This window comes from Solea solea, chromosome 21 (assembly GCF_958295425.1).
Source record: "Solea solea chromosome 21, fSolSol10.1, whole genome shotgun sequence".
Lineage (NCBI taxonomy): Eukaryota > Metazoa > Chordata > Actinopteri > Pleuronectiformes > Soleidae > Solea > Solea solea.
The window spans coordinates 3,913,682-3,933,088 of record NC_081154.1 but is presented as its reverse complement, the minus strand read 5'-3'; the positions used below and the strand labels follow the sequence as shown (position 1 = coordinate 3,933,088).

At 41.7% G+C, this 19,407-nt stretch overlaps 1 protein-coding gene and 2 non-coding genes across 4 annotated transcripts; all 3 read left to right on the top strand.

The window, feature by feature from the left end:
- Positions 1 to 10,985: 10,985 nt before the first annotated feature.
- trnam-cau (transfer RNA methionine (anticodon CAU)) lies at positions 10,986 to 11,057 on the top strand. The gene has a single exon. It is a non-coding gene; the product is annotated as a tRNA-Met (tRNA).
- A 415-nt stretch (positions 11,058 to 11,472) lies between these two features.
- On the top strand, positions 11,473 to 18,747 carry csdc2a (cold shock domain containing C2, RNA binding a). Of its 2 annotated transcripts, none has more exons than XM_058621802.1 (4): positions 11,473 to 11,721; positions 15,698 to 15,987; positions 16,119 to 16,241; positions 16,913 to 18,747. In XM_058621802.1, the coding sequence occupies exons 2-4, from the start codon at positions 15,800 to 15,802 to the stop codon at positions 17,073 to 17,075; spliced, it is 474 nt and encodes a 157-aa protein (XP_058477785.1). In that variant the 5' UTR covers positions 11,473 to 11,721; positions 15,698 to 15,799; the 3' UTR covers positions 17,076 to 18,747. The 2 variants fall into 2 exon arrangements, with proteins under 2 accessions (XP_058477785.1, XP_058477783.1); XM_058621800.1 differs by having other exon boundaries at positions 15,629 to 15,987.
- trnal-aag (transfer RNA leucine (anticodon AAG)) lies at positions 13,826 to 13,907 on the top strand. Its single transcript has one exon. It is a non-coding gene; the product is annotated as a tRNA-Leu (tRNA).
- Positions 18,748 to 19,407: the final 660 nt, after the last annotated feature.

Sequence of the window (19,407 nt, the reverse complement as noted above, 5' to 3'; positions counted from 1 at the left end):
AGTTACAAGAATCTTGCCGTGCACTGTGTGTCAACAGAAAAACCTACTGTATATGCAAATGTGCTCTTGTTAGCACACACACACACACACACACACACAGCAGCTCAGTTTATCTGTCTTTCACAACAAAACCGGGACATGGTTTTCTGGGTCAGTGGACGGTGTGGACACAGCGCAGCGTCACAGATGGCACACCATCAGTACACCTGTCTCGCTTCTTGTGCAAACACCACTATATTGAACGGCCACTGCTTAGACGTCTCGGTAAATTTATTTGACCCACATATTTGCATGTGAACTGTATTTTCTGTAATTACCATCATGGTTAGTGTGTGACCTTCACGAGGGTTTATTTCGAGGCAAATATTGAATAGACCTTAATTATGTTTGTGGTAAGTGTTCAGCTGCTTTAAAATGATGCGTTTGGTTTTGTAGTCTTAGTCTCCAACGGTTCCCTTACCGAGCTCGTTTGCTCGGACAGTCCGGTTCGTTTGGGGAGGTGTGAGTCAACCAAGCAAACTCTGGTCCACCTGAAAACTTAGGTCTGATCCAAATGCAGGAAGCGGACTATAACGCAGGTACCTACCGACTTATAAAAAGTTAAAGGTGAGGTGATATACGTAAAATATGTACATCAGTGACCTTTTACAGTTTAAAATGGGTATTTTACTACTTATAGCCACTTAAATATTAAAGCAGACAAAAGAGACTTCTTAGACCATATAATATTCTCACATGCACGTTTCACCCTTTGATTTGTACCAGTCTTCATTTTCAGTGATTAAAAATCAAGTGTTCACAGGCATTAAATAAGTAAATTAGCGGGTTCAGTGAATTCTGTTGAAATGGAGATGGTGTTATCTGAGGTTTACAGGCAGGAGGAAGAAGACAGAGGACACTGAGTGGACTGAGTGGACTGTGTGGACGTGGCCAGGCGAGCAGAACGGACACAGTGACATTGGGTGCATTTGTAACCTGGCACCTCACCTCCCTCCTCTGCTCTGTTCCACAGGTGGAGACTCTGCACTGAACAAGCTGCAGCTGGTAAGTGGGAGAAAGGTGATTCACACTCTCTCTCTCTCTCACACACACACACACACACAGTGAATATTGTAGAAAACATCTGGAAAAGGTTGGCATGGCAGAGTGAGTCACCACTGAGAAGTTCTGGTGGCAGTTTTTATGACGTAAATGTTTATTAAGACTATTGCTGCCACCTGCATTCACTTGTGTCTGCTGCTAGGAAACAAAAGAAGTATGTCCCATTGTCCAACCAAAACAGGAAGAGGAAGGATACTGCTTTTGTTTTTCTTAACCAGCTGTCATTCGCTTTCATTAAGTAGAGGTGAATGGTGCCACTATATAGCTATCTATGTCCGTCTGTCTCTACCTACCTTCCTACCTACCTATCTACCTACCCATCAACCTCTACCTACCTACCTCTGCTTACCTACATCTACCAACCAACCAACCAACCAACCTAACTCTACCTACCTATCTACCTCTACCTACCTACCTACCTCCCTACCTCCCTACCTCTACTTACCTACATCTACCTACTTATAACTACCTCTACATACCTATCTACCTACCTGCCCACCTATCAACATCTACCTACCTACCTACATCTACCAACCAACCAACCTCTACCTATACCTACCTACCTACCTACCTACCTATCTACACCAACCTTCCTACCTACCTACTTACCTATATCTACCTCTACCTACCTCTGCCTACCTACCTACCTCTACCTACCTACATACATCTACCAACCAACCAACCTACCTCTACCTACCTATCTACCTCTACTTACCTACCTCTACCTACTTATAACTACCTCTACCTACCTACCCATCAACCTCTACCTTCCTACCTCTGCCTACCTACATCTACCAACCAACCTACCTCTACTTACCTACATCTACCTCTACCTACCTACATCTACCTACTTATAACTACCTCTACCTACCTATCTACCTACCTGCCCACCCATCAACATCTACCTACCAACCTTCCTACCTATCTGCCTACATCTACCTCTACCTACCTCTGACTACCTACCTACCTAGAAGCCTGATAACGAGCTGTTGATCTGAATCAGGTGTATTGGAGCAGGGCAGGGCAGTGTTCCCTGAGGACCAGTGTTGGGAAACACTGCTCTACCTACCAACCATCTACCTCTACCAGCCTACACCTACCTACCTACAATATGAGAATAATCTAAACTGCATTCATATATGTTGCTTGCTGACAGTTGAAGTCCACTCAGCAACATTCAAAGTTCAGACGCGGAAGGAAATGACTTTGAAAATGAGCGGCTGTGTGTTTTTTAACGGCACCTCATCAATCATTCAGCTGTATATGCTGCTGCCTGTTTGTTTGTTCCTGCAGAAATAATCAGAAATGTCCTTGGCTGAGGGCGTTAAAAATGTAAAACGTGACCTATAGCATGGTGACGATTCTATCTTTGAACGTGTTATTTCCATGCTCGTCCACTCTAAGTTGTGCATTACTCCATCAAACGCCTGTCACGTCCAATCATATTTATTTTGTCGTTTATTTAATGTTTCATGAGCCTTTTTATTTGCTTTTGGGGTTAAATAGGTAAATAATAAAGTTTGGTAAAATGGGATTGTGAGAGGTTTCAGGAAACTTCTAGAGCTACAGTCAAACCTGTGTATTTGATGTTTAGGGCAATTGTTTGCTGATTTTGGATGGATACTCTTGTTTCTTCACTATTTGTCCATCTAAAAATAACATGGCAATGATTCACAGTAATACCTTTGGTATCTGTGCTTTCAGTCCCGGCGTTAGCGGCTCACTGTGCGTCTGCAGTCTCTCTGTGCTCCGAGACCCTGAGTTTTTACACAACGCTGGCTTTATCTGCTGGCTGGATGCATAGAGCTCCAGACTCACACACAAAAACACTGTCAATCCTAACCCTCATACTTTTGTGGACGTTACGTTTCTTGGAGAGCCATAACCGCTATGGCCTAATCAGGACCAGTAGTCCTCATGGAGACCAAAACCTTCTCAAATAGTGGGACTTTATACTGATAAATAAATAAAAATGATCAGGTTCTCAATAGTATTTCAATTTGGGGGGGGCATGAAAACATTTCTGTCCTCTGGGGGGGGGGGCATGAAAGAAAACAAAATAGAGAACCACTGGATTAAAGTTAGGGTTAGGCAGAGCCAGCTCTAGGCATATAGGCCATATGGGCAGTCATCTAGGGCACCGTTTACTGGAGGGGCCGCCAGACAACCACAAAGACCACAAAATGCATAGGGCCGTCCCTGGGGTGAACTAGTTATGATTACAGTCATGAAATCTGCTTAGATGCTTTATAACAACATTATGCATCAGTGCTTTATTTGTTGCTTTCTTTCATTCTTTTTAATTCTCCTGCCTCTACTTTCTTCTCAATGTCACCCTCCTCCTCCTCTGTGTGAGAGAATGATGCTCTCTCTCTCTCACCCCTTCATTCTCTCTCTTTCCGTCTGACTCTTTCACTCCTTCACAGAAGGACACAGGCACTGGAATGTAGAGACAGAGAGCGACAGAGCGAGAGAGAGAGAGAGAGAGAGAGATAGGCTTTCAAAAGACGCAGAGGAGAAACGAGCCATAAAGCACATTCACAGGTGAATTAGCAGGTTGTTACACCGCAGGACAGCACAGCCACAGACATGGGGACCAGACTGCGGATGTTAACCCTTTGTGTGTCTCTCCCTCTGTGTGTCCCTGCACAGTCCCAGATCCCCCAGCTGTTCTGCAGCTCTGTGAACTGACACAACACAACATTTCCCTGCTCCTCCCTCGTGATCAGTGGCGTTTTTCTAGCCCAGCGTGAGCTCCCGTCGCTGTCTGCAAACGGAAACATGATTTTCTGTCACAGTCTCAGACACTCTGTGCAGCTCAGCCCCGGTTGTGTTCTGCAGTGACAGCGGGAGGCTTGATTAGATTAGATGAAACATTAATGATCCCTGTGGGGAGTCAGGCCATTGCAGCAAGCGAGCGGTGGCAGTGTACATCAAAGAAATGAGAACACAGCAAATGAGGAGCATGTACACATGCAGCACTTTAGATATACAAATACAAAAGCACACAGTCATTGAATTAGCATCAGAATGCGTCAAATTTGTTTAGAAATAGCATGAAAAACTATTAAAATATATTCAGTCCATTTAGTGAGATGTTCTCCCTTACTTACTACAAATGATGATTATGCAGAGGTTGTTTAAAATGAGGGACAGTCATTAATCTTACAGTATGCTATTCACGTTTAAGGGAATATGTTAAAAAAATAGTACCAACACAAACCTGGCCTTAGACTTTTGCACAACACTGTATGAAAGGTCTTATATAAATACATGAGCTACATATTTCAGTCTAGACCAGGGCCGTTTCTAGCTTTGTGGGGGCCTGATGCAAGACGCTGTTTGGGGGGCCCCCTTAGTTTGCCAAACTAAGATTTCCTAACCCTATAGATGATCTAGAAAGATGTGGCAATTTATTACACTTTATGAGGCTACAGTCATGATGAGCGCCCCCCAAAGGTGAACCCCGGTAGGACAAAGCCGAAACTAAGTTGCACCAAATTTCACGAAACTTGGTGGACACATGTCAGAGCCCAAGACGAACAAAAAAGTCTATTGGGACCATGGCCTCAACTCAACAGGAAGACGGCCATTTTAGAATTTAGCGTCCATCTTGGCAACATTGACCGATCTGCTCGAAACTTCACACGTGACACAAGAGAGGACGAGGAAAGTCAGCCATTTTGAATATAGCTGGCATTTCACCACGAAACAGGAAGCAGTCTGTAATTTTGGCCGATCGGCTCGAAACTCCACATGTGACATGAGAGACCCGGTCAGAAAGGGCATATAGCGCCACCTGCTGGCAGGGAGGTTGCTGCGCACAATGCTGCTTGCAGCTTTAATTCATCTTGGGATCCATGTTAGCTTGTTTCCTCACTTCCTCGTCTCAGTTTTGTTTAATGTCTGTTAATCCTGGTTGATGAATGAGTGAGGGATGGGCTGATACTAGTGGCAGCTTGTTCCTTCTTGTGTTTTTATCCTCTAAAAGAACTTTGAGTTGCACTGATTTGTATGAAAGGTGCAATATAACAAGCACATTGATTGATTTGCAGAAACATAAAACATCGATCGCCGAGGCTACAAAACAGGCATTTAGATTATTACAGGTGACGTCATGGCACTCGGTCTAGACGTTAAGTGACACACAGACATGCCCACTAGCATTTCTATAAATATGTGATGATGCTGGCAGTGTCCTTTGAGATTGCTCTTTGCAGTATACATGAAGGACACGGTGAGTGTCACAGAGAAGTTGGAGTTTTCTCACTTCTCTCTCTCAGCTACAGTCTTGCAGCTCGATATTTCAAACTAGACCAGGGCTGTTTCTAGCACTGTGGGGGGCCCAATGTCAGGGGTCAGTCAAGTGAAAAAATAAAAGTCAAGCTTTTTGGCGAAAAAGCAACTTTCAGTACAAGTGGGCAATAAGAATTAAAGATTATATCATGATTTTTCTATCATAAAAAAAACAATAATAAATTCTGATAATATTTCACAGAATTTCAAAATAAAAGCATTTTGCTGATATGGAACGGTGTATAGTTTTCAATTTAAAAGGAATTCATGTCGCAAAATTAATCTAAATAACTTGATGTGGCAGGCCGCACGGAATCAATTGGAGGGCTGCTTATGGCACATGAGCCGCGAGTTTGAGACCTCTGCCCATATGAATTTCCACTGTATCTGTCTGTCTGGGTCACTCACTGTGTGAGAGTGCAGTCCAAACGATTTTTACTTAATTATGCCACAAAAACATCAGCCGCAGCTGACACTTGCATCTTATTTTTATTTATATCCCACATTTATTTTTTTAATAAATACTGGAGTCAGCGACAGATGAAGATCGTACCCTTTGAAATGTATTGCTATTTGCAGTATACGTGAAGGACACGGTGAGTGTCACAGAGAAGTTTTCTCACTTCTCTCTCTCAGCTACAGTTTCTTTATACTCATTAACACACGTTGAAATACCACACGTATCCTGTTTGACGAAAGGCTGCGGCTGTGATGTGACGACGACAAGTCAATCCACGTGAGAAAAATGAATCTACACCCCGGAGGAGGAGACACACCGTTGTGATGTGTCAGTGTGATTTATACTTGTCGCTGAAGGCATAACAATAAGATGTACTGTAGAGTGCCATCTGAGTTCACTGCTGGTGAAATTTTAAGAGGAAGCTCAATTACGTAACCCTCTTGTTGCCTCGGCTGATTTACAGCAACAATATGTGTGTGTGTCTGTGGAGATTGTGATGCACTGTCTCACATGCAGGGCTGCCTCCATCCTCGCTCGCCTGTTGCTGCAGCTGCAGACATCGTTTTTTATATCAGAGCTGCATGCTGGCAGGATGCCTGACAGCCTCTCCTCTCTGTCCCGCTTTCCCTGCCTACTACTCCTCCCCCTTTTACCTCCTTTACCCTCCTTCTCTCTTTTTTATGTCCCTCTCCCCTTGTCCCCCTTAACACAACACACTTGCCTCTGATCTGCCTAAGTGGTGCAGTAATTTTTGCCCGAAAAGGCGGATGACTGGTGGAGGAGGATTGTGGGTTTTTGACATTGAGATCATGACAAAAGCCACATGCCGTGAGCCTTTCCTCTGTGTGTGTGTCAACATTCAAACACACCCCCCACCCCCCCATTATTCACTGTCCAGAGTCCAGCTGCAAACTGCTGCACAGGAAGTGGTTGGAACAATGTTATTGTTCAGACGAGAGAACAGGAACGTCCACAGACACTCACTCACCCACTTTGTCACACACCACATGCGCAAAGCCTTCGAGATGATGACATCCATCCTTATCTTTACACAATCCTGACCACAAATGAACGCACTACGACTGAGGCAACAACTAAGTAAAAGTATACATTATATACACTGGGGAGACTTACTTGAGTTGAAATTATCTTTTATAAAGTACCTAAAAGGGATTCTTGAGTAAAAGTACAAATATCTTAGCAGAAAATGACTTTGGTAGAAGTTGAAGTCACTTTTTATAACATTACTTAAGTGAAAGTCTTAAAGTATATGACATTTACTGTACCAACCAAGTATCAACACTTAAGGAATCTTAAGTTTTAGAAGTAAAAGGATTAAAAAAGTGAGGATTTAGGGTTGTAACATGGTGGCTCAGGGCAAGTTGTCTATCAACTGGAAGGTTGTGGGTTAAATTCCTGGCTCTGCTAGTCTATGTGTGTCCTTGAGTAAAGACACTTAACCCCCATTTGCAGCGTGTGAACTCATGAGTTACATTTACTCGATTCACTGAGTAGGTTTTTTGTGTACTTTGTAATTTTACTTTTATTTAAGTGTGTACACAAGAAAGAACCCCAACCTTGTTATTTAAGTAACTAAGTAACTTTTACTCTTTTATGGTACTTCTACTTGAGTAGAATATTTCAGTACTCTTTCTACCTCTGGTGAATGGCTATAAAAGATGTATGAATGGATGAATGGATGAAAATTGTAGTGTAAAGCAGCTCATCAAGGCTAGAAAAGCGCTATACAAATATATAAACAGACCATTACCAACTCTTACAAGTAACAAAGTAAAGTACAGATACTGTGCGTGCATTTTGTACTAGTTAAGTCCTCATCACATCAAACCCACACACACAAAAATCCTAGCATGACACAACCCTCTGAGCAGCTCTATGTCATCATCAGCATCAGCGAGGTCACGTCCTTTGGGAGGAAGAGCGAGGCAGAGGAACATGTTGCCTAATGGACACGTATGTCCTCTGTCTCGATACAACACAGACCGACAGATACAGTGTATCACAGTACATCAGCATGACACGACACTGTTACACACGTGTTTGACAGACGTGTTTCCTGTGTGCACTGACGAGTGTGAAACAACATGTTCCTGTTCTTTGTCACGTTGGTGTTAGTTTAGTAGCAAACACTTGTCAGTCTAAAATGTGACTTTACTTTATCAGTGACAAGTACAATCATGTTATAATAATGAGATTAAGACAATAGTCTGACTATAGGACATAGTCAGACTATTGTCATGTCAGCAGTGTTTTCTGATGACCTGATACTCAGACTAAACTGCAATCAGATGAACAAATTCTGAGTATTTCGAATTTGCTCACATTATGTTAATGTTAACATTTCTTGATCAGATTCTCACAGCACTGGATGTAATGTATCGTTTGTCATAATCTGATTATGCTCTGTGACATGTAGACAGCATTTCTGATAATCTGAATTTAAAAAAGGTCATTCTCAGAGTAAACACTAATCAGATTATAAGATTTAAAGTTTTTTTTTTTAATTTTGGTCACGTTATGTAGATATGCAATTATCTAAATCAGATTATAATGTCCCATAGGGGTTCTCACAGCCTAACAGACTAAACAGTAATCAGATTAATCAAATGATGAGTATTTTGAAGACTATTTTGAGACTCAGAAGTAATCAGATTATCCAATTTGTTTTTTTGTTTTTTTTATTTAACTTTGGTCACATTACGTATCATTTCTGATAACCTGAATATAAAATCTTACTCCAACTAAGCAGTAATCAGATTATCAGGTATTTTGCATATATCTTAATCAGATTACATATATCTGTACTCAGAATAAGGTCAAACCTAGTCGAGGCAATAATCATATATTGGCCACATGATATAATTCTTAATCAGATCACCTCCTGTAACAGTGGACATAATGTAGATGTATAGACTATGCTCTGTCACATGTAAACAGAATTATATTAATGGAAGAATATTGTGTGAGAAACTCATATGAACATATATATTTTTTTATTCAGATTACTCACATTAATTTTGTTGATTGCCTATTACACATACTTTTTTTACTGTGATTAAAATTGTGTTAATAAGATAATCATGTGTTTTAACTTCATTTGCATATGTTAAATTCAACTAATATTAACCCTTGTGTTGGGCGATAAACTGAATAAACAAATTAAATTAACTTCAATTAAAAAATATACTGTAAAGAGAAAATATAAACACGTGCATAAATTAATTAAAAGTTTGAATTCAGGCTTAAATGGTGAACAATGGCACGTTCGCGTTTGCACTGTTACATCACTTTTGTCTTGTGACATCTGAGAACCTACTAGTTGCTGAATAATGAAGCTCATTAACCATCAATGATTCTATGCATCCTTTCCTGGGTGACTAATACCCTGCCAGGTGGTGCACACACACACACACACACATGCACTTCAGCTGTAATCTGACCTGCATGCTTCTCACACATATGCAATCACACACACACACAAGTACACATAAAATACAAGTAGACATCAAGTAAAAGGTGGAATCATGAGTCTCAAAACCAGGAGAGAAAGAAAGATAGAAAACGATGAGTCTTGTGTGAAGCTGCTTGATATTTCATAATGTTACATGCACTCAGGGATGGGAGAAAGAGTGGCTGGATGGATGAATGATCTGATGGATGGATGATCTGCCACTGCAGGGTGGATGACATCAGCCCTGTTAACTGAGGACATAATCCTCTGTGTGCCAGATGTTCTCCTTTGGCGTAGTATCTTGACATCTAGTGGTCAGTTGTTAGAACTACAAAACATGTCATGATTTCGTTCTTAAAAACACTGGAGAATTTATACAAATGTAGAAATTGCACCAGTACATGAACATGTTGCCCCACAGTGTTGTAGAAACACCAGGTCAATGAAGACTCCTTATCGTGGGCGAATAAAGACAATATTTAAAGTTAAAATCAGGTCACAGATAAAGGTTTATGAAATACACACTCCTTATCTGTGTGTAGTCACTCAAACACAAACAAAGGGACTGTACTCATGTGGGGAGAGTTCTGTTTTGTGTGTGTGTGTGTGTGTGTGTGTGAAATATAGGTCAGTCGTCATCTGCTCCGCTGATGTTATAAACTGGCTCGGGGCTTTATTGATGCTATGGTGGCTGCTGCAGTCACATGGGGCCAACCACCGCCACCACATTTCACAGCTGAACGAGCCAGAACGCCGTGTACTGTCAGACACAACAGGGCTTGTGTTATCCTTGTTTTTGTTCTTTTGAAGAACAACATAATACGTACAAACTGTCACCTTTGAACTCTGCATTATCAGCACAAATTGCATCCAAATCCTTTCAAACAAATGTCAACAATTATTTATTTCCATATATATTCATGTACAAACTGAGTCAACCTACTGTTTGGAGATGCCTTTGATGAGCAGTCATCTTTCATTGCTCAAAGTCCTCCCTCATTCTGATGTTACTGTAACCAGATTGTCTTTTCCAGATCTATCTGGTCTTGTCTCCAGATGAAGGAGTAGTTTGGCCTGATGATGGCGCTGCAGAACACCCAACAGGAGAAAGCCACACACTCAGGAGCTGCAAGGCTTCTGTGGAGACTTCTGTGAGGCAACAGCTCCATCTACAGGCTGTAGGTGAGTACTGGTCCTAGAGGCTTTAACCTCCAGACTGAAGCACTGACTCCCAGCAGCACCTGCATAACCATTTGTCTGCTGGAGTTTGTGGTGGATGAGGTCCTTCTGCAGGACCTTCTACAGGACCTTCTGCCAGTCCTACAGGACCTTCTACAGGATTTTCTGCAGGTCCTTCTGCAAGACTCTACAGATCCTTCTGCAGGTCCTCCACAAGGTTCAACCTGTGGAGTGTGTCTCACTAATGACTTTTAAATATGAACAATTGTCTGTTACATTCAAACCATTGATAAATAAGTTCACACGCCACAGATCGAGCCTCTCTGCTCCACATAACTCTCTCTATGATCTTGTGTCATCCTGCATAAAGAAGTATCAAGCCAGATGAAGGCAATGACAACATTACCCTAGTAAAGCCAGATGAATGCGTGTATCTTTCTGTGGCTGATTTTCTGTCCCTCTAGGCAGGTCTACAGAAGCAGAGTGGCGCAGCGGAAGCGTGCTGGGCCCATAACCCAGAGGTCGATGGATCGAAACCATCCTCTGCTAGACAGTTTTAGAATAGTCCTGAGCAAGATACCCAACCCTGAATGCACCTTAGATGCTGATCAGTAGCAAACCGCCACTTCTAATTCTGGGAAGGTGATAGAGGATGCAGTGTTAAGGTTAATTCCCTTGTGGCACTGATTAAAGACTCATTTATTTATTTAATTTTATTGGAGAGAAAACAAAACTCCCTTTTGACAGAACCTGACTCAAAGATGTGGGGTCATCTGCCTCAACCGGTTGCGGTGAAAGGAAAAATGGGGGGGGAGAGACATGCTTTATGATGTGTGTGTGTGTGTGTGTGTGTGTGAAGGCTGAACCTCGAATCCACGCAGCCCAATTCAACTTCCTGTTAAAACGTGAAGAAACGCTCATGAGCAGAACAAAGGGCTGAGTGTGGTGTGGAGAAGCTGGCTGGTGTTTTTAGCACACACACCCCTCCTCCTCTCCTCTCCTCCTCCTCTCCTCTCTCCTCCTCCCTGCGCCCCATTATCTCTGCTGCTGCCTCCCTTTTCCGTTCGCTCTCCATCCACACACTCTTAGTATCCACTGACTCATGCCCAGCGTGTCCCCGCAGCTTCCCCGGGATTTAATGACACGGACGGCCTGAGAACACGAGGCTGATTGGAATCTGATCGGCGCCTGCACTGTGTGCGTGCGCGTGTGTGTAAGTAATCGGCTAATCGATATGTGTTTGAGATGCTAATGCTGCCGCTAAATGCCTTTGTAGTCTTTTAATCCTCTTATGTCAGTGTTGTGTTGATGAAAACACCGGGTGGTTCTCTGTGATTCACCCTTCGTGTTTTTTATGCATTTAAATGTTACATTTAATGTCATTTTTTGTGAATTATTGAAGTTTTTTTCCTCAGTTGAGCATCATTTCTCCTCCTTCCTTCCTTCCTTCCTTCCGCCCTGTGTCACAGTGAGAGAATGTTCTGGAAACAAACCCTGAAGGGCTTTTATTTTGTGATGAATTATTTAGGCAGCAGTGCCAGCCTCACATTCAGACAAATTAAGCCTCACACAGACTGTTTGTCTCTTTGAAAGGCTGATTAAAAGTTTAACACACACGGGCTCTGTGTGTGTGTGTGTGTATGTGAGGAGTTTACGTGCCTTCCATGCTGATGAAGAACGAGTCTAAATAACAGAGGGCCTGTTTCTCTGGGAGGTGCTTTAGGCCTTTTGTCTGTCTCTGCTTTTGCTCTTTGCTTCAGTCCACTTCACTTCAGCTCTGGGGAAACATTATATGTGTACAATACACTAAATATTGTAGTATTTCAAGGCGTGGTACTGGCATACATTCTGTGAAGCACTGTGTCGATTTTCAGACATTCTTGACTTTGATTTTAAATCTGAGAAAAGATGACGCTAAAGTTATATTTTTTTATGTTGACTAGTGTACTGACATTAGTCAAACATATTCCACCGTTTAAAAACATAGAAATCAGTATTTTTATGCGCAAAAGCATTTTCGCTGAATCATGTTTGTTTATTTCTTCTTTTTGGGAGAACAATGTTTGTTAAACACAGTTAAAGAGAATTTTGTCTTTAAAAATGACTCAGCACAAATGTTTATAATTCATAAATGGTCTAAAATGACTGCATCCGGTAGATACTCCAGTTTGTGATGTCAGTATCACAAAACAGTGGTATCGTCCCGTCACTTTGTGATGACTTTAATCCACTTTACTGTCTCTGTTATAACCTTTTGGGCAAAACCCCAGTAGAAGTTCAATGAAGGAGGAAGTAGTTTGTCTTTTGTCGTGTTTATTTTGTAACTACACGTCACTGCCACTGACGCTCTCTCCATACTGTGTGTTTAAGCCTCCGACCACTAGTTGGCGCCACTCCTTTCCCTGGACAAAGAAAATAGTACTTTTTTCATGCATGTTTTACAGGCATCATGATATATTTTATTGTCACGCCTGTATCGCGATATTTATTCTATCGTTAGATTCCTACAATACACAGCTCGAGACAATATATGATGTTATTACACGTATTAGTAATAAAGTGAGTTGGGGTTAGACATACAGTCCCAGTGCTGCCACAAGGGGGAGACTGCATCTTTCCAGTGACTGGTTTATTTACAATGGTCTTATTTACAATAGTTGGAAAGAATGTGAACTAATACACACACATATCTTTTGTGACGTGGTTTTGACACATTATAGCATTTTGTAATATGAGTAGCATTGATTTGAAGGTGGAGTAAATATAAACAGAGCAACTATAGTGTTCATTTTGGTCAGGAAAACAGTGAGCAGCCATTCCCTCGTTGTCCCCTGCCCTTCGTCCACTCTCACACTTCTTCGTCCTGCTCTTCGTCGTCTTTAAATAGCAGCTTGACACCCTACTGATTAAATGTCCCACCTGCTCATCTGACACAGAAGCACTGCGGACTCATATATAAACCTTTCATTTAGCCTCACTCTCTCACTCACTCACTCTCTCTGTGTGCTAATGAAAGACCAGCTGCAGTCCGTGTACCTGTCGAGCTGCTGAATTATGTAGGTTACACATTTATGTCTTGTCACGCACCATGAGACAGTCATGGTGTCCAACACAACGCTGTTGTGAAGACACTGTGACTGTGGTTTAACGTAGTATGTGCAACAACGTATGTACTGCAGTTTACCAGGATATATAGTTTACTATAGTGTGTACTATATTACACCATGGTATGTACTATGTTTATACTGTGGTTTGTTTACTATACTGTGTTTACTATGCTACAGAATTTTGATGTCAGTAAATGAATGGTGTGTACAGGTAGCGTGGCCGAGCGGTCTAAGGCGCTGGATTAAGGCTCCAGTCTCTTCGGAGGCGTGGGTTCAAATCCCACCGCTGCCAGGTTTTTTTTGAGCGTGAGAGTTTCCGGTTCAAATTTCCACCCAGAGATCAGGTTTCTGATATCTTGTCGCTCAGTCCCGTGCTCAAAGTCTCCTGGTAGCTTGTGGGTTAAGTGGCAGAGAGGACAACTGTCTGTTAGGTCACTTGGCGAGGTGAGTGTGTGCACTGCTCACTGCTGTGACGTTTTTTGGATAAGAAATGGCAGAGGTATCAATAGACATTCTTTGGTTCTGTCAAAGAAAATGGAGCTTTTGTCCTCTCTACTGTTGCCTTGACCTTTCCATGTAAAGTGGCTTCAGCACAGCCACTCTACCCCAGCTTCTGATCCAGCACATTGCACTTAATGATTTGATACTCTATGTCCTTATGCCTTGTATTTTGTGCTGCACTTTTGCCCAAGAACAATGTCCCGGCAATATAGTATTTTTGAGATGATGTATGTTAGGAATTGGCGCTATACAAATAAAATTGAGTTGAAATACAACAGAAATGTCCAACTACTATGTGTGGCATGTACTACTTTATTGTGGCAAATGCCTGTACTTTATTTCTGTATAGAATAATATGACATAAAGTCCCCTCTTTGCAAAGAAATTCAGGCCCAACCAAGCGTTATCAAAGCATCTAATTGACTGTTATTCATCAGTAGCATCACTTTTCACATGTGTTGTTGCAGCACTGAGACGTTGGATCCACGGTTTCTCTAAGTGATGTGAAAATTCTGCAGCTCACGCACTTAACGAAAAGCTCCAGTCTGCACTAATGCTTTATCACGAGATATGAAATATTTATTATACGCGATGCATGTGGCATTTTAAAGCCTCCTCCGGTCATCGATCCTGTGGTCCAGTTCTGAAGTCTGACTCCACCTCTCTCTCACACTCACACACACACACACACACACACACACAGCTATATTTAGACTGTCAGAGTTAGTGAAAGGAGCCTGTGGGATTCACTCACCTCACCAGCCTGCGTCAGACGTCCGGCCTGCAGACCTCAGCATTAACACTGAGTGAGAGGTCGTCTCTGCTGCTGTTAACTCCCCGATAACCAAAACACATCCACCCACGTCTGTGATTGAGTTCAAGCAGGTTTCACTGTGGATATTTGACCTCTTGTTGTCCTCTGTGCTCACAGTAAAGTGTATGATGTCTCTCATGATAACACAATGAAGTGTGACGAGGCCAGGCCTTCAGGGACTGCAGTGGTTATTTACATCATCATCGCCTGATCTTTGCAAAGCAGTGTGACCTCAGGCTGCAACGACAACTATTTTGATACTCTTCGATTTACTTCTCAGCTTCTTCAATGTGAATATTTTTCTCGTTTCTTTGCCCCGTGTCACAAAGAAATCATTAAAACTAAATAATTTTGGTTTGTAGACAAAACAAGTTCTCGATTAATCGAGAAAATAATCATCAGATTAATCGATGTTGAGAATAATCGTTAGTTGCAGCCTGAGTGTGATCTGAGTCATGGCTCCGTCATATTTCGTTATTCTTGTTTTTGTCACTGTTGTCAACCTTTTTTCATCTCGTTTGTTTAGTTTGAGTTGACAACAGCAACTTTAAGATAAACTGAAACGAAAATGACCAAAAAAATGGAAAAGAAACGTCACTTTATTTTATTCTCTTTGTCTTATTGTTTCTATTTCTGTGGCGCACGTGTTTATCAATAACATTCTCTGTCTGCCATTTTCCTTCATCTCTCTTGCTCAGTGCATCATTGTTCTCCTCCTCTTCCTCCTCCTCTTTCTCTTCTCCCTCACATACACACTTACCATGCAGGAGGTGTAACCCTCCGTCCTCTTCTTTCTTGTGAGCCACTGGAGGAACACCCCCAACAAAAAACAGAAGAAGAAAACGCTGCACGTGTAAGCACCAGTTGAGATGTCAGACCCGGACGCCTCCTCGCCGCCGGACCCTCCGCTGCCACTGCCGTCCCCACGGACACCACTGCAGCTCTCCTTCCCCTTCCTGAGGGAGGGCAGCCGGGTCTGGGAGAGGGAGAGGAAGCCGCCGCAGCCCGGAGAGCCACCGAGCCCACTGCCCACCAAACGCACCCGCACTTACTCGGCGTGAGTGGCAGCATAAACACCTCCTTTTTTATGACTTATGTGGAAATGACTGTGGTGATTTATGACGCACTGTTGCCCTCTCGCTGTCTCTCTCTCTCTCTCTGCGTGTCTCCTTCTGTCATTCTCTGCAGGACAGTACGAGCAAAATCAAGTCCAGTGTTCAAAGGGGTGTGTAAAAACTTCTCCAGGTCTCAGGGTCATGGATTCATCCGTCCTTCTCATGGAGGAGAGGACGTCTTTGTCCACATCTCCGAGTGAGTGATGTCACCTAATCACGTCATTTCACACTCTTTTTTAGTTTTTGTTGAGCTGCGGTCGAGGGCTTTTTTTTTCTTTTTTTTTTAAATCTTTCGAGAATTAAGTCGTAATATTATGAAATAAAGTTGTAATATTATGAGAATAAAGTTGTAAAATTATGAGAATTAAGTTGTAATCTTTCGAGAATAAAGTCATAATATTATGAGAATAAAGTTGCTATATTATGAAAATTAAGTCGTAATCTTTTGAGAATAAAGTTGTAATATTATGAGATTAAAGTCGTGATATTATGAGAATAAGGTCATAATCTTTCGAGAATAAAGTCATAATAGGATGAGAATAAAATCGTGATATTAGGAGACTAAAGTCGTAATATTATGAGAAATAAAGTTGTGATATTATGAGAATAAAGTCGTAATATTATGAGAATAAAGTTGTGATATTACGAGACTAAAGTCGTAATATTATGAGAAATAAGTCGTAAGCTTTTCAAGAATAAATTCATAGTTATTATTCAAGCCAAATCTCAGATTATCATTTGATTTGGGCTTCACAAATAAAGAAAATACTTAATCTCTTGGCACATCAGCATCAGGACTTTGAAACGATTGTGAAAGAAACTGAGTCTTGGCTGAGTCTTTCCGTTTCTCTGCTCCTGCTTCGACAGCATCGATGGAGAGTACGTGCCTATGGAGGGCGACGAGGTCACGTACAAGGTGTGCCCCGTCCCCCCCAAGAACCAGAAGGTCCAGGCCGTGGATGTGGTGATCACTCACCTGAAAGCGGGCACCAAACACGAGACCTGGTCCGGTCAGATCATCAGCTCGTAGCTTCAGAGCTGCTGCGCCCGTGGGAAACCTGTCTGGAAAAGGACTTGGTCTGAGGACTGGAGATTTGTATCAGCCTGAGTTGGCGGAGGTTTGAGTATGAAGGTGAAAGGTTAGGACTAAGCTGTGAATGTACACGTTTGAATGTTTCTAGTTTTGTTATTTGGGTTAAAACAGTTGGGGGTTGGTAAGTTGCAGCTTTGACGGAGGGAATATTGGGTGTGAGAGAAGTTAGAGAAGTCGTTGATGAGCTAAAAATGAGAGGGGAGGTAGATTTGAGGCCAAAATACACTCAGAGCAAATTTGAAAACAATTCAGCCATATTGACTCTCCTTGTGCGTACTTTTATAGGCGACCAGTGCAGGAGAGTTTTGAATTTTACTCCCACTTTTCATTTATTTATGAAGTGGTAACCAGTCGTGAAAAACTACTGTTTTCAAACCCTGAGGTTTGCCATTCTGCTGTCAATCACACTGGTGTCCACTCGCATGTGCAGTGATTTATTGTCTTTTTTTTCCCTGTAATTGACAAAACTGACATTGTGCGCTTTTAAAGAAAAGACCTGATTGAGACGATGAACTCCTCAGGAAAAACGTTTACCGACGCTGTAAATAACGTGAGAAGCAGGCTCATTTCTTCAAGTTCTTGCAAACAGTGGAGTCCCCCTAGTGGCTGTTCGGTATATTCTTATTTTATATACTGTCTACGATTTGTTTTACCGTTTTATTGCGTGCCACCACTGCCAAAAGCCCCCAAAAAGTTAGGTGTTTGATAGTTTTCACCTCTGGAACAAGGAATAAAGGGAACACTTTTATAATTGCCTTCATCTCACTGCCTCCATTAGTGTAAGTCTGACACACTGTTGTTTATCAGTTTAAGAGCTGTGATAAAGAATCCCTCTCCTTCTTTATATTGTAGCACTGTATTTTCTCTCTATCGGTGAAATCCAGTCTTATTGTAGCTGCCTCCAGCTGTGACGGTCATGTGATCCAGACAGTTGTAGTGGTCGGAAGAAAATGTTCATCTATATATTTACTTGAATTAAAACTTGTAAGGGTTGTTTAAGGAGGAAGATCAAATATCTGCAGTATTTGCCACGGATTAAATGAATAACGTAAAAGTGAAATCAGGAAAGAAGAGGTGGGTGAAGGCTGAAGGTTCAGTAACGATGACGTTAAGAAGATTAAAACGACAGCAAAAGATTATTTATTTATTGACTTATTTATTTTCATTTGTAGCTGTGATGGCGTCAGGTGCTCGATGATTCAAAGCAGGGTTTATAAGAGATTTTTGTGCAAATGTAAACCTGTTTGCATTCCTCGCTGTAATTATACAAAAAAAAAAAACCTGTCACATCTTGCAACTGTCAAAATCCTAACACCAATCCCTAATTTCTACATAATCCTCGTCTAATTTTATTTTGAAAATAACAAGCAGCTTTGTTGTTTTTGGAGCTGGGCATGTTCTGTTCTGTTCTGTTCTGTTCTGTTCTGTTCATTTCTAACTCTTAACTCTTTCGTCATGCAGTAAATGTCAAAGAGTTGTCGTCAGGTCTCTTATGCATTTTTAATTTCTCACCGCAGGACGACAGAAACACGCCCGATTGTCAAATCTCTGTGAGCGTCGTGAGACATGAAAACTAAGTTTAAATAAAACTTACTACTGTATTCACAGACCTGTGTGTAAACGTGTTTGTTATTTTTTAAATTCACTGTCTTGTCTTCTCTCTGGACCACAGTAAAAAAAAAAGCTCCTGGATTTGTTTTGGTGATCACTGTCCTGTCTTACTCTTGTCCATTAGAGGGCGCCACTAGACCAAATAATCTGCTTATTTGTGTGTGGACAAGTTCCTCTATTATTGTATGAAATGGGTGCAAACATGTCTGAGCATGTAGCTCCGTTGTTAAAAAAAAGTTGTTTTATAAAGTCCTGAGAAAGTGGGTTCAATTTTCAACTCTGACCAAACTGAGAAACCCAGAAATTCAGAGTAAGAACATCGAGACAAGAGGCTCAGTCCATGACACTTTTAAAACTTTAGACCAGAACTTTAACACACACGGAAACTGGTGGCCCTTTAATGTTTGTATTTGGGGTATTTGAGTTACCCCTGCACTACAGTGTTGACTTTGTTTCAGAATCTCGTACAACCACATGTCAAAAACCCAAACTATTCCCATTTTAACAGATTTTCTTTGCTCATTAGACGACTCATGTCTTTGCTGACAGTCAAAAGTGTTTTTCCAGCTAGCACTTATGAGGCTTTTTCAAGCCTCTTCAATGCTAGCTTATTCCTCCTGTTATCGCAGGCGTCCATGATGAAGTTGAAATCCTCGTT

Coding starts and splice junctions, on each gene's coding strand:
- csdc2a (XM_058621802.1), top strand. CDS start 15,800: ATGTCAGACCCGGACGCCTCCTCGCCGCCGGACCCTCCGCTGCCACTG. Junction 15,988..16,118: donor CGCACCCGCACTTACTCGGC/GTGAGTGGCAGC, acceptor CATTCTCTGCAG/GACAGTACGAGCAAAATCAA. Junction 16,242..16,912: donor GTCTTTGTCCACATCTCCGA/GTGAGTGATGTC, acceptor CTGCTTCGACAG/CATCGATGGAGAGTACGTGC.